Genomic DNA, 14,540 nt, shown 5'->3' on the forward strand with positions numbered 1-14,540 from the left:
AAATACAACGCTTTTTGTCGGTTACGTCACTTATACAATCATATCTCCGGAACCAAAAGTCACAACCATTTGATCTTCGAACTTGATCAATGGCCCGATAGTACCTTTCAAACGAGCCCAAGTTTGTTAAAATCGGTTCAGCCATCTCTGAGAAAATTGAGCGCGTTCAAATTCAACGCCTTTTGTCGGTTACGTCACTTATACAATCATATCTCCGAAACCAAAAGTCACAGCCATTTGATCTTCGAACTTGATCAATGGCCCGACAGTAGCTTTCAAACGAGCCCAAGTTTGTTAAAATCGGTTTAGCCATCTCTGAGAAAATTGAGCGCGTTCAAATATCTTCGAAAAGTGCACACACATACACACACACAGACATTTTCCGATCTCGTCGAGCTGAGTCGAATGGTATATAACACTAGGGGTCTCCGAGGCCCCGTTCGAAAGTCGGTTTTTCCATCAATTCTAATACCTTTCTATAGAGAAAGGCAAAACCACTTTTATTTATTTTGAATTGATTTAATTGATAAATTTCATTCTATGAATTTTTTAAACTATACAAACTAAGTTACTTTTCATTTTGGTATTTAATTTTGACACAATATCAGTACGAATTTTATTGAAAAATTATCCTCTCCGACCAATTTTTGTAGGTTATGTTTATATCAGTGGCTTAAAATTCACCTAACGGACAATAATTTATACAGCCACTGTTCAAAAAATCAAATCACTACTAAAAGTGATAACTAAATTGCTATCACCTCCATTTTGATATGAAGGTGATTAAATCGTGGTGACTATCACCTTACGTAATGCCAACATTTGATAGTGATGTTAGCCTTTCAGCAGTGGTGACAAAACTTGGTGATTATCACCTTACATGTTTAATAATAAAACGTTCATGTTCAATTTTAAAACGAATCTCTCTTCTTTATTTTAATATTCACTTATTTATAGCCTATACTCTCCTAACTTAGCTAGTTGTAATTTACAGTATGGATTGCTAAAAATCCGGGGGGAGGAGTTAGAACGCGCAGCGTAAATTTGATTTAACCAATGACATGTCTCGGTCATTGTATTGTATTTGAGTAGGAGAGAGTGAGTAATGTTTCTAGGCAAGTGTGTGAGTGTGATACAGAAAGGGGAGGTTGAGAGTAGTCAGGTTTAACTCTCGTGAGTGTCGGTTCGAGTCAGTGTGTTTTCCTGGGTTACTGTTATTCTAGGTCATGCCATATGGCACTGTTTGAGAGAGGTGTAGAGGTGTGGAACGTGGAGAAGCGGGGAAATGACATAACTGTTTTGTTTTTGGGTGATATTTGATGCTTATGTTTCCTTGTTTATATTTGTCGTATGAATGCGGTGTTTTTCGTTGGACTGAAGTAAGTGCTGACAATTTAATCGCCTTATGTAGGTGAAGTTTATATTTCAAGTGGGTTTCTGGGTTTCATGACTTGGTGTCGAGTGGAAATTTGTCGAGTACGTGTTTTATGGAAATTTGTCAAGTGCGTGTGGTCTGAAGTGTGGGAAAGATTTACTCTTGAATATTTTACATGGTCTGAAATGTGTGAAAGATTTAATGTTACGTGCTCATATTACACATGATTCCAAATTTTCAAAAGTTATAATCACTTGGTGATAATCACCTTACGTGATTCCACCCTTGTCTATGGCGATGTTGCTGATAAATATATACAAAATGGAAGGAACTCCCGATCTGGAAAGTCGCGTTGGTTGATCCGGAGCGAGGATGTTGTACTGTCCAGCTTTGTAATCTTCGGCAAGTACGAATCCGTTTCGATTCTGTCTTTTGTTTCCCCACAGCTCATGCCGTGCGTTCAGGTCCCCAGGAATAATGAATTTGTTCTGTCGTCGAGTGAGCATAGCCAGATCTCGCTTCAATGATGCACACGTGCCATCTCGAAGATTGGTTTGTTTGGGGCAGTACGCTGCAATGATGATGATGGGTCCCATCGTCGTTGTAGTCTCAATTCCGATGGATTCTATAAGTTGCAATTTAAAAGCAGGCAGAAGCATGTGCTGAATAGATCGTTTAATGGCAATGGCAACTCCCCCTCCTCTGGTAGTTGTCCTGTCGAGCCTGTGAATTCTGTAATTGGATATAAAAATAGAAATTTCCGGTTTAAGATGAGTTTCACTTAAAATAGCAATATCGACATTCTTCTCTTGAAGAAAGTCGAACAATTCAGCAGTTTTGCTCCTGAGTGAGCAAGCCGAGGGAAATTAATTTCATCCTTCTGTGGAATATTCTTGCGCGTTGATTGTTTACTGGACGCCTGTTGTCGAATTTTTGGGAACTCAGCACGCTTGGGACACGATTTGCTAGTAGATGGATGGTCGCTTGGTTCACACATTTTTCTGTGATGCCATCTAGTAGGCAATCGTGGGTATTGTGAGATTCGGCGCATTTCCCGCACCGAATTTTCATGTGGTATGGCTTCTGAGTCGGTGCTATGCATTTTTATAGCAAATCAGCAGAGAGTTTACAACGAACTCCCACTGGTTAAAAAATGGGCGAATTTAGCACTGTGAAAATTGCAAAAAAAAACTTTGCACTACACTGCTAATTTTAATTTTCGATTTACAAAGAAGCAATCTTTATAGTTCTTTAGATTCATTGGAATAAACTATCAAGATGCTGTACAATATTCATTTCTGCTTTTTAGAAGGGCCAAATGGTGGAATTCTTTACGATATTTAGCACAGTTCGGGACATTTTTCTCGATTTTCACACAGCGAAAAGGCACGATCAAATTATTTTGGCAAATCAAATTATTTTGGATTTTCTCTAAGCTGTTGATTTTTACTTTCGATTTGCAAAAAGAGAAATCTTAATAGTTTTTTAAATAACATTCAGAGCCATTAGAATGGTTGATTTTATATAATGTTGTCCACTATTCGTTTTCTTTATCTCCAATGCAGACGGCCAGCAGCTCTGTTGTATGACGCGCAATCGCTCTTGTTTGAATTGAAACTAGCTTTGCGAACAAAACGCAACACGTTTTCTTCCTCTCCAATGCAAACGACCAGCAGCTTTGTAATATGACGCAATAGCTCTTGTTTGAATTGATACTAGCTTTGCGAACAAACCGCAACACATCCGCTCGCAGTGCCAAATGATGCCAAACTGAATCAATTTTTCTTAAGAGGTTTCTTTTCACGTGATTTCGCTTGTAGCTTTTTCACAATTGGGCGGTTCCAACGGCCACACATATAGGCACTTACCACACAGAAGGTACGCTCTCCGATGCCGCTGTTTGAATGCGTCTTCTCGCACCTAGGTCTGCTTCCATCCAACGATGAAATGATCGATTTTCGACCACGGTTCCCCTTTTATAACGTTAAATTGAAGATATGTACTCGACTACCTCAAAATCGTCGCCCTTGTTCGAAAAACCCAAGCAAAAGTGAAGAGTTTTCCGCGTTATTTTCAAAGTTTGAGAAAACTTAATTTTTGAGTTGTTTGTGGTTATCTCTCACTGTTCAAAATATCATCCTAAATTCCTGATCATAGTTTTGATGAGATAGTGAAAGAATTATGTTGCGGCCGGTAATACAAGTCGAGATATTCACGATTCAGTTCTGCCCATTTTTCTACATGGCTAATTTGGAAAAGGCGCCTCATAAACGAGCCTAAGCTTGTTGAAATCGGTTCAGCCAACTCCGAGAAAAATGAGCGGTGAAAAATTCTTTGAAAAGTTCACGCATATAAACGCACACTCGCAGAAATTTTCAGATCTTGTTGAGTTGAGTCGAATGGTACATTAAACTACAGCTATCCGAGGTTCCGTTCGAAAGTCGATTTCTCCAGCAATTAGAGAAAGGCGAGAACTCAACCGATGGAAATTACATAAGATACTCTAAACAAATACCATATTGAACGTATTCAACCCATGAAGAACGTGAAAAAATATATGTTTATTCTGATTGTTTTTAATTTCTGTGCTCGAAGTAGCCGTTTTTCGCAAATTCGTTTCACCTCATAGATCACTAGTTTCAGACATCTTCTTTGCTACATTTCGGAATAATTCAAGTGAATTTCTTAATTAGCTTCAGAATGGTAGTGTGCAAATTTAAAAGAAGAAATTAAAATCTTAAAATTACTTTATTAAACTATTTTTTCCATTTCCAATTGTACAGGCATGCTTGATATGATTTCTACATTAATCTTCTAATAACTGCTTGTCATCGGTAATGCTTACTAGTTTCGCAGGTTTTCGAACCTCAATCAAACATGCCATAATGTGTTTTTTCTGTTTGGAATGATGTCCTGCAATCTCTAGAATTCGATCAATATTTTCTTCGATATGTACATTATGCAGATTAATTAACCTCCGTATTTCTTCTTTACATTGTTCTATCAATAAGATAGATTCGCCATAAATGTTGATTTCATTCTTATTGATTATTCGAAACTAGAATAAAAGAGAACACTGTCATATTATACATACTTGCATTTGAAAAAAATACGGTTTACCTTAGAATATTCAGACAAATTTACGTCAACATCCTCGGTTGTCATTTCGTACGACATAAGTACCACATAATAGTTAAAACATGAATCACAGTAAACTTTTTCGACAGCATAGTTGTTGAAAAAATTCGAAGATATAATCTCTGAGCGTAGGTTGGTAAAAGGTTTTCTGAAAATGTATAATTATATATATATATATATATATATATATATATATATATATATATATATATATATATATATATATATATATATATATATATATATATATATATATATATATATATATATATATATATATATATATAAATATATATATATATATATATATATATATATATATATATATATATATATATATATATATATATATATATATATATATATATATATAAATATATATATATATATATATATATATATATATATATATATATATATATATATATATATATATATATATATATATATATATATATATATATATATATATATATATATATATATATATATATATATATATATATATATAAATATGAAATAACGCAAAAGTAAAACATGTTATTTCGCTTAAAACATGAAACCAGAGTTAAAACCTGTTTTAACTCATAGTGTGAACATAGTCTAACGATGCCTTTCTCATATGCATTATATTCTTATATACAATACTGTGGTATTCTATTCAAAATGTTTCTCTTCCATTTTTAAAAGCAATTGTTTGTGCATTAACTAGTATAATCTTGCATTAACTAGCACTACCCGAGTAGAGTGTGAGATTAAAAAGAAAACTCAATTTGATGTTGTGCTGTTCGTATATATCGATTACTTAATTTGCTATCGTTTTGGTCGTTTTAACGGTTAAAAGATCAAAATCGAAAGCAAAAAAAATGCTGCGTGACATCAAACTGGAAACTAGTTTTGCTCTCAGTGAAAGCACATTGAAAACTTAATATGATGTCGATTTTCTCGAAATGACACGTCACGAGCATAATCTAAAAATAGAACACCCAAAAAAGATCCGGGATAGTATACATGTAGGCGATATTACTCGCAAGCAAGAAAAAATGATTGTATGCAATCTCCATTAGTCGCAAACAAGAAAAAAGATTTCATGCGATCTTCCCCACACTACCGCGGAGAGAATCCGGTTTCGAACTTAGGTGATGTGATTGCGAACTTTTTGCGATTGCTATGGACTGTAAGCGCTAGCTATAAGTAGATGGAAAATGTTCGGTCATATGACAAGCAGTGTTGTTTCACCAAATTGTATGCAGGTAGTTTCTGTCAATGCACACTCGTTGCGTCGCCTCCATCCCGCATCAACTGTGAATAGAAGTGTGGCTATTTGAGCACAGTATGAAAATGTTCTCTTTGTCCTTCTCATATCCAAAGCAGTTGCATTCAAACATTAGAACATTAAATTGAGTTATCTACTTGATCTCACACGACTCGCACATGTAATCACTTTGAAATACGAATTTAAAGGCTCTGAAGACCGAACGTTTTACATTGAAGTCTTCTACAACACAGGGAACGTGAATTAGGAATCCGGCAATAAGGTATCCCAGATCATTGGTTTTTTCGACTAATTGGGATAATGAACGTTTATCTCTCTTCTGACCACAGATTGAACCAGAATCTCTTCAGTAAATTATTAGTTCTTGTGTAGACTTTTAATTTAGAATCATCTGATGCAGAATTAGTCCTGTGACTCAAAATTATGATGTTTTAGTTAGACGGTTTCTTTAGAAAAGTGTATTAAAGTTCCAAGATCTATTAGATGATTGATAAAATACTTCTCATAGTATCGAGCGTATACAATCATGTATGAAGTTCTAAGTATTTAGAACAAGAAATGAGAATTGTTTTGAAGAATGTCTTCAACGCAGTTTGTGGACTACTTAGGAATATACAAATTGAACATATATTTTCTTGGAGGCTCCTCTAAACCACTAAAGTATTATTAAGAATTAGCTCTAGGTTCTGAAATCAGAGACATTCAATGTTCGATGTTCGAACTTCGTAAACAATGAATTTTCCACACTGTTGGATATAAAGTTATGGGTATTTTCAGAACGGGTTTGGCGAGTAGATTATTTTCGCCATCCAGGTCCCCGATTTCTGGATGCACTGAAAATAATGGTCTAAAAACTTTGGAATGAACTTCGCGACGTCGTATGATTACAAATATCGAAACATTTTTTTTTAACTGAGCGCCAAAATTGTTACAATACCGAATAGTTAACGTATCTAGGAGGAAATCGATGACGTCAAATATATTTCTCATATCAACTTCTGAAATAAGCTTCTACGGCAGACGATCAGCGAGATGGGAATGCCAAAGCCACTATTCAGATTGACCTGCTTTAGACAAACGTGGTATCGATGATCGCCGACTTATCTAATGCCTCACAGACGTGTGGTTTGACGCTAATATTCTCGTTGGAAAAAATCGTTTCTTCGCGGTTATGATTGCGGTCAACTGCAGGATCTCGGCAGGATGTCAAAGCATTTTTGTAAAAGGCAACAAAGGATTGAAGGAATAATTCTTCCATTGAAACTTAACTTTGTATTTTTGTGTTGTCATTTGAAATTTGCTCAATTTCAATGGACCCAAGTAGCACACGTTATTACACTTCAATGACAGTAACTTATATGACACAAATTCTTGGAACAAGTTGAAGACTTTGCAACGTGCATTGTAACTGCTATGTGACCTGACAAGCGTAAGAGGCGGAGCTTGTGCGACTTACGAAGGGTTGCCAAACAACTTGTCAGTACAGTAACGAGAGTTAAAATATAGAATTCAATCTTCTTTAAACTCACTATATCTACTCAAAATCTAAGTGCATTTCGATATTTATGGTGAAGTTGATCATCGTACTTATTGAAAACGCAGCATCTGTTTTGTTTTTATTTTTATGAACAAGTTACATGTGCTACTTGGGGATTCATTAAGTTGTTGATTTTAATATTTTCATTTTTTGAGTTTCACTAAACTTTTGCCTTTAAACAGCAAAATGATAACATAATGTGATATTAATTGAAAATTTGCTGAGTCGATATCATATTAGGATTTCAATCTGATGTTGCCATCATAATCAGATTTCAATTTGTTCTCATTTTGATGTTAGACTTTACTCGGGTACCAGCACCGGAACCCAAGAACCGATTTAATAGAATTCGGTACGTACGGCCACCAACTAACATAACGTACAAACTCTACTAGTTTTTATTTGAATTTTGAACTTTTTATACGATTTTGTCATCAACGGTTTGAATTTTTGTTGTAACCGAAAATATGCAATAATTTTTTGTAGGACCATGAGACCTTACATTTGACCCTAATATTGGAAATGTCGGTTCTGCAAACTCTGAGAAAAGTGAGTGAGATCTGAGAAAAGTGAGTTTAGAATTTTTTAACGGCTTTTGTTACGCCGGTACAAGTGACGGTGTGCAATATCGAACACACTTTACCCTATAACTCCGAAACATCTGAATAAAATAAAATTCACGAATTCCATATGGAATCGTGAGACCTTTCGTTTGAATCTAAGTTTGTGGAAATCGATCAAACCATCGCTGAGAAAAGCGGGTGAGATCCATTTTGGAATATATGACCACTATTTCCGGCGCTTCTGGAACCGGAGACCGGGAACCAGGATAGCCGGAAGCCGGTTTATTCAGTTGCCTAGTGTAAAATGACTCTCGATTTGTGTAGTTCGACCGGATTTTTTGTGAAAAAATAAATTTTGGACATGTTAAAGTTTCATATTTATAAAAAAAAGTGGTCGACCATAATATTTGATTTTTTCTAAAGAATAAATAACAGTCGACCAAGCGTTCCCATCAAGTTCTGTTAGAAAGAAACGCATGGTGCTTTGTTCTAGTGGTCTATGCAACTCAAGCTCAGGGCTTAGAAATCAAAGTAACGAAAAGGAGGAAATGAGTTTCAATCTTTGCATAATACATACACGATCATATTTCGGGTACAACCTACAATGCTACAAAGCAAAAACTTACTGGCATGGGGTTCATATATGAATGGTAGTAAAATATGAACGTCGGGAGTATCACACATATGAAACTCGGTTACGGCAGTCAAGAACTAGAGCGGATGTCAGTTTTTTACATGTTGCTGATGTATGTAATGAAAGCATAATGAAAGAAAGAATGAAAATTACATTACAGTGTCAAAAGTTATTACAAAGATATGTTATCGAGGGATGTCTACAGGGTTCGGCACTCGAAGTGTAACCAATTAAAAAGGCCATAAATTCAGTTTGGAAAATTACTTTTACTTAATTCAAAGTACAAAATGTGTAAAAATAATACAAAACTCAGAATCAATTCACTTTTGCTCGATATGACCACCTTTTGCCTTGACTTGATGACTTGAGAGAGCGAAGGAGTTGCTTCGTTTGGCCGAAAGCGGTCAATTTCCGAACATTGTATTTTCTGACGAGAAAATTTTTCCAATTGAGCAATTCGTAAACTCTCAAAACGATAGGGTTTACTTTCCGAACTTCATCACGTCCACACAATGGCTCTCGAATTCACCAGATGCGAATCCAATGGATTATTCTCTTTGGGCCATTTTGGAGAGCGAAGTCCGAACTAAAAGATACACCAGTCTCGAGGTGCTGAAAAAAGTTATTGTCCGCGAGTGGGCCAAAATACCTGCAAGTCACATTCGGCCAAACGAAGCAACTCCTTCGATCTCTCAAGTCATCAAGTCAAGGCAAAAGGTGGTCATATCGAGCAAAAGTGAATTGATTCTGAATTTTGTATTATTTTTACACATTTTGTACTTTGAATTAAGTAAAAGTAATTTTCCAAACTGAATTTATGGCCTTTTTAATTGGTTACACTTCGAGTGACGGACCCTGTATAGTTTTCTGGAACAATCTATATATATAAAAATGCAGAGATCATTCTTTGTAATCGCATCACGTAAGAACGGATGGACGGATTGAGATGCTTTTTTTTGTTTGATCAGTTTTTACCCCGACCGGGTTCATACATCAAAAAAATTAGGAAAACTTACCGGAAAAGTGGGAAAAACCAATAAAGTTATTTTGTATGGACAATGGAATTTTCCACTGAAAAAGTCGCCAATGATTGCTAGATCATCGATAGGTGTTTGGCGCATAACGAGTTGCATAAGTGTTTGGCCGTCGAAGAAAGGAATACTAGATCGTTGAAAGAATCATTTGGCGCGCAACGAGTTGTTTTGTGTGAATTCATGTGATTCGTCATTTCGAGCCACGTGCTTAATTGGGTATCAACATTATTGATTGCCAAATGATTCAATGATGGAACGCATATGAGTGTTCTAGCTATACCGTAAACATGATCAAAAGTTCTGATACTGTTTACCAGAAGATGCATTGTGTGCAATGTAATCAGTTAGTTGTTTATTGTTGGCCATCGTAGGCGTGAATTGAACAAATCACCTTATAAATAGAACGATTTTTGTACGAATCAATGATAAGATTCTGCTGTTTAAATAATGAGATCAATCATAGAGGTTTGCTTTGAATTTAGCATGCTGAAGTTCGTTTGCGTCGGGTAAATTCTGGTGGATTGAAAACCATTAGTTGTGAGATTTTATGCATTGACTCGAACGAGAAGCTGCATACTGGTACAATCACTCCTCATCTTCACTTCTCTATAACAGAAGAACTGCACATTATTTTCATATAAAACTTTCTGATATAGATTCTCAGTGCCGAACTCCACCATTCATTAATTATAGGTGGGGTACTAAACAAAATTATGTGGTATTGACTAATGAGATGACTATTGATAAAACTATTAAACGAATGCAGTGTTCATGTAAAAGTTAATGGATACAATATTTAAAAGAATGGTAACTTGAACTTTCGAATGTCCAAGAATTACTCATTTTATCATTCGATTTTTTAACAATATCAAACTAATCATAGTACTCAAGGAGGAGTAAGGATTTGAAGATAAAGTGCGGAAAATTCGACGTAACTAGGTTCATTTAAGTAAGAAGAAGATTTCTCGCATCTAAACTTTTACCGTCTACCAGAGGAGTCGAACTTAGCGATGCGAAACATCCGAGTCTTTGATATGTTAATTTTTTTTTGCCCACCACACTCCCCCACACCAAAAAATTTACTAAATAGTTACTGACTTACCAGAAGTCATACATTAAAAGTAAAAATAAAATTTTATCGCTAAATTGTTAATGGAAATTTTTTCCTGTGATTGTCACGCTACGAACATTCATCGAACATGATTAAATAATATCACCAGACTAGCGAGAAGTGACGAACTACAAGTCGCGAGGGCAGCTTTTGTAAATTTGTTCTAATCAATTTAAAGTAGTCATCTCAGTTATTTTTGCTTCACTTTTTATTCCATATGTCGAAACCATAGTCTGAGAGAGATCAACAATCGCTATTCGATGCACTGACTCAAAAGATGATTCGCGGTGCATTCGCTTTATTTTTGCGTAACAAAAGCTTTTAACATATTCACAATTTTTTATGAATTCATCGCAGCCAAGTATTCAGTAAAATACTGGAAAGATACATTAACAGCATAACGTTTGACAATTCTACTGTCCGAAAACATAAATTAAAAAAAAACGGGCGAGACGAAGTTCGACGGGTCAGCTAGTGTATGATAAAGATAAAGTTGAAGTTTTGTGTTTGAAAACGTCAATCGAATATCTTTATGATGGTTTTCATGGTTTGTAGACTGAGAGCGCTTTTTATTTTAATTTTAAATTGGAAACAAAAACAGATATAAAAAAGCGATGCGTTATTTTTCGTTTTTGATTTATAACCTTTTATATAATTACAAGTCATGCATTTATCGACCATGTCCATTAAAAAACTTGATTCACTGAATCGATTTCTTTAATTTTTGGGTATATTGTGTGGAAAGGTCCGTACTTTCCAGAAAAAAATATCTGAGAATACATAATGGCGTCTCATGTACCAATCATCTCAGTAAGTGATTATTCAATCTCAGAGGAACGCCTCCAGGATTTTACTGGTTTAACATGGCCAAATATCATAGAGCTTTGTGATATGTTGGTGTCAATGAGAAAGATTTAATCGTATTTTTGTTCAAATTGCGAACGGAAAGTTCTAATAAGGTAATATCATCAATCCTTGGATTGGAACGAGAGCAACAAGTATCGGAATATAGCAGCTCTGGAATAGAAGCTTTTGAGTAGGATGTTCTGCTAAGCAATTTTGGATTTAAAGTTTTATAACGAGATGATCAAATGAAGATACACAGATCACGAAAAAGCTATTTGGGCCCGTAATAAGCTGTATCTCATTTTACAAAACTTACAAGTGCTATATCGAGTACACTCCAAACTCGACTGGATATTTGGGAACCCAGTGCCGTTGCTTTGAATGCGCTATTGGCAATAGAACTGTTGGTTGCTGTTCACACGTGGCCGCCATGATTTACTACTTATCTCATGCTCGGTTTTTATCCAGAGAGGTGAGACCGGCAGAAATATTGTCGGAAATGCTTGAATCAGAACAGCTACCAACGACTATCAATAAAAGAAGTGACGATGTTAAGTCTATAGAATAAACGAAAATAATCAGAGAGCAAGTGTGTGCTTTCAAATAGCAATGTATTTTTATAACAATTTTTATCCCATTTTCTTTTAAATGATATGTACAGTAAATAATTCTAAGTAATCGATTCCAACCTTCATCAATGACTACTTCTATTTGACATCAATATAAAAAGAAAAATTCAATTCGCTGTTGTTTCAATTCGATATGCATATGAAATGTACCAAGCTGGCAAAAAGGAAACCGCGTTGTACGAGTGCAAAACGATTTGACCATTTCATGAAACACTATCGAATTATCGAATTATATACAGTCACTTTTGAAACTTTGAAACGAAATTTTCATTCTTTCTTTCATTATTCTTTCATTACATAACAGATCGGCTGAAAAGTTCATATCGTTTCTATGAGAGGGCGCCACTAGAATTAAATCCATATCATTTTCAGTTAGTACCAACCTTCAAAAGATACGTGTATAAATTTGACAGCTGTCTGATTATTAGTTTGTGAGATATTGCATTTTGAGTGAAGCTACTTTTGTTATTGTGAAAAAAAATGGAAAAAAAGGAATTTTGTGTGTTGATGAAACACTACTTTATGATGAAAAACGTGATTAATCCACCTAGCAGTGAGATGATACCTTTTTTTTATCAATACGCATGTGATTTTGCATGGATATTCTTAGGTGTTTTAGTTCTCATGACATTATTTTAATTATCGTCGTTTTAAACGACAAATTGAGATTTTAATCACTCATTACCCTGTAATGCCGAAACTGCAAAACATATCGAATTTCAATCTTAGCGTGCGACAATCGATTGAACATTCCATGAGATGTCGAAGTAAGTTCCACTTCAGAGTTTTTCGTCATTATTTATGGTACTTCCAGAGCCGGTATTCAGGAATTAGCATAGCCCAAAATGATTCGAATGGCCATAAATTATTACACCAAACAATTTACATGAACTTTATAAACTCATCATCTGTAATTCCAGAATCGGATAAAATTCACCAATTTTGTATGGGACCTTAAGTCCTGTAATATTTGTTTTTGAAGTTCGATTTGGTCTTTTTTGAGAAAATGAATGAGCTTTGAGAATCGATTCGATACTGGAACCGGAATTCTAAAATCGGTGTAGCCGAAATCAGTTAAATTCACCTGAGCAGTGTGTAGACATCTTTGAGAAATTGTAGTGCAAATTAAAATTTGGGGGTACATTCCGAATCCAAAAAAGAATACCGCTTAAACTGAAATAAATTTATTTGGAAATCGACTATCCAAATTTGCAAACCCGATAAACCTGATTAATTTATGTGAAATGGACATTTTTATACTAATCACCCTGCATTTTCTAAACCAGAAGTCGGATCATACTAAAAAGTAAGAGGTTTTATAGGATTTTAAGACCTCTCATTTGAATCATAGATGATTCTTAGATTTCATTTGAATCTTAGATCGGTTCAGCCATCTACGAGAAAAATTAATTGCATTATTTCAATTTCGTTTCACATATCATTCTGTAATTCCGCAATCAGAAGTCGGATCCAAACATAATTCAGGAGCCTTGTTTGGGAGAATACGACTTTTCATATGAGTTGGTAGAAAAAGGTTTAGTCATCTCCGAGAAAATTGAGTGAAATTATTTGTCACACACGCATTTGCTGATCTCGACGAACTGAGTCGTATGGTATATGGAAGTCATGTTCTTCCAGCATTTATTGCTGTAAATAGTTTAAATCAATATAATTATGGAATTACTTCCAACTCGATAATGCTGGTATCATCTGGTTTACATATGCCATATTCGAAAGATTATGTTGCCAAAAATGAACCGTGCTAAAATTGGTCCGTGGCAAATTGTCATAAAAAAGGATGCTGTACACAGTCTTTTTGGTACTTAGAAACAATTATATGTAACAGTATAAAAAATCGTGTTTCATGTTGCTCCCAAGCATTGCTTTTTCATACAGCGCTCAAAATTCCTTCTACTGGAATAAGGCTTACACATAAATATCGATATCTCCGTTAAAAATGGACGGATTTTAACAATCTATGGCTTGTTGGATAGGTATTACCGAGCGAAATCTAAGTCTGGAAACATATTCTGTTTTCAAGGTCAAATGTGACAGATACTGTTGAAAAACTGAAAATTTTGACATAAAACTTCGTATTACTCAAAAAGTAAACATCCGATCTCAAAACCATTCAATAGCGTTCTGGGTGACGGGGAGACCTTTCATTTGCGACTAGTTTGATCAAAATCGGTCCAGCCATCTCGGAGATCTCGACCTCTTAGTTGACAACACACATACAGACACACACACATACACACACACAGACATTTGCTCAGTTCGTCGAGCTGAATCGATTGGTATATGACATTCGGCCCTCCGGGCCTCGGAAAATTTTTCGAAAGTTTGAGCGAATTCTATACCTATTTTTTATATATATAAAAAAAGGTAAAAAGTGCC

General features: G+C 35.1%; 2 protein-coding genes across 4 annotated transcripts in view; both read right to left on the reverse strand.

Moving 5' to 3' along the window:
- The window catches only part of LOC131439201 (uncharacterized), a 600,687-nt gene that overhangs the window by 474,919 nt on the left and 111,228 nt on the right, over positions 1-14,540 (reverse strand). The gene's annotated exons all lie outside the window — the stretch shown is intronic.
- The window catches only part of LOC131439199 (thyroid adenoma-associated protein homolog), a 120,661-nt gene continuing 110,225 nt past the window's right edge, over positions 4,105-14,540 (reverse strand). For all 3 annotated transcript variants that reach the window (XM_058609941.1, XM_058609940.1, XM_058609942.1), the window contains 2 exons: positions 4,496-4,661; positions 4,105-4,433 (listed from right to left, as the gene is read on the reverse strand). In XM_058609941.1, coding sequence (XP_058465924.1) covers positions 4,537-4,661 — 125 coding nt within the window. In that variant the 3' untranslated portion in view covers positions 4,105-4,433; positions 4,496-4,536. The remainder of the gene's footprint in view (positions 4,434-4,495; positions 4,662-14,540) is intronic.

Source organism: Malaya genurostris, chromosome 3 (assembly GCF_030247185.1).
Source record: "Malaya genurostris strain Urasoe2022 chromosome 3, Malgen_1.1, whole genome shotgun sequence".
NCBI classification, from domain to species: domain Eukaryota; kingdom Metazoa; phylum Arthropoda; class Insecta; order Diptera; family Culicidae; genus Malaya; species Malaya genurostris.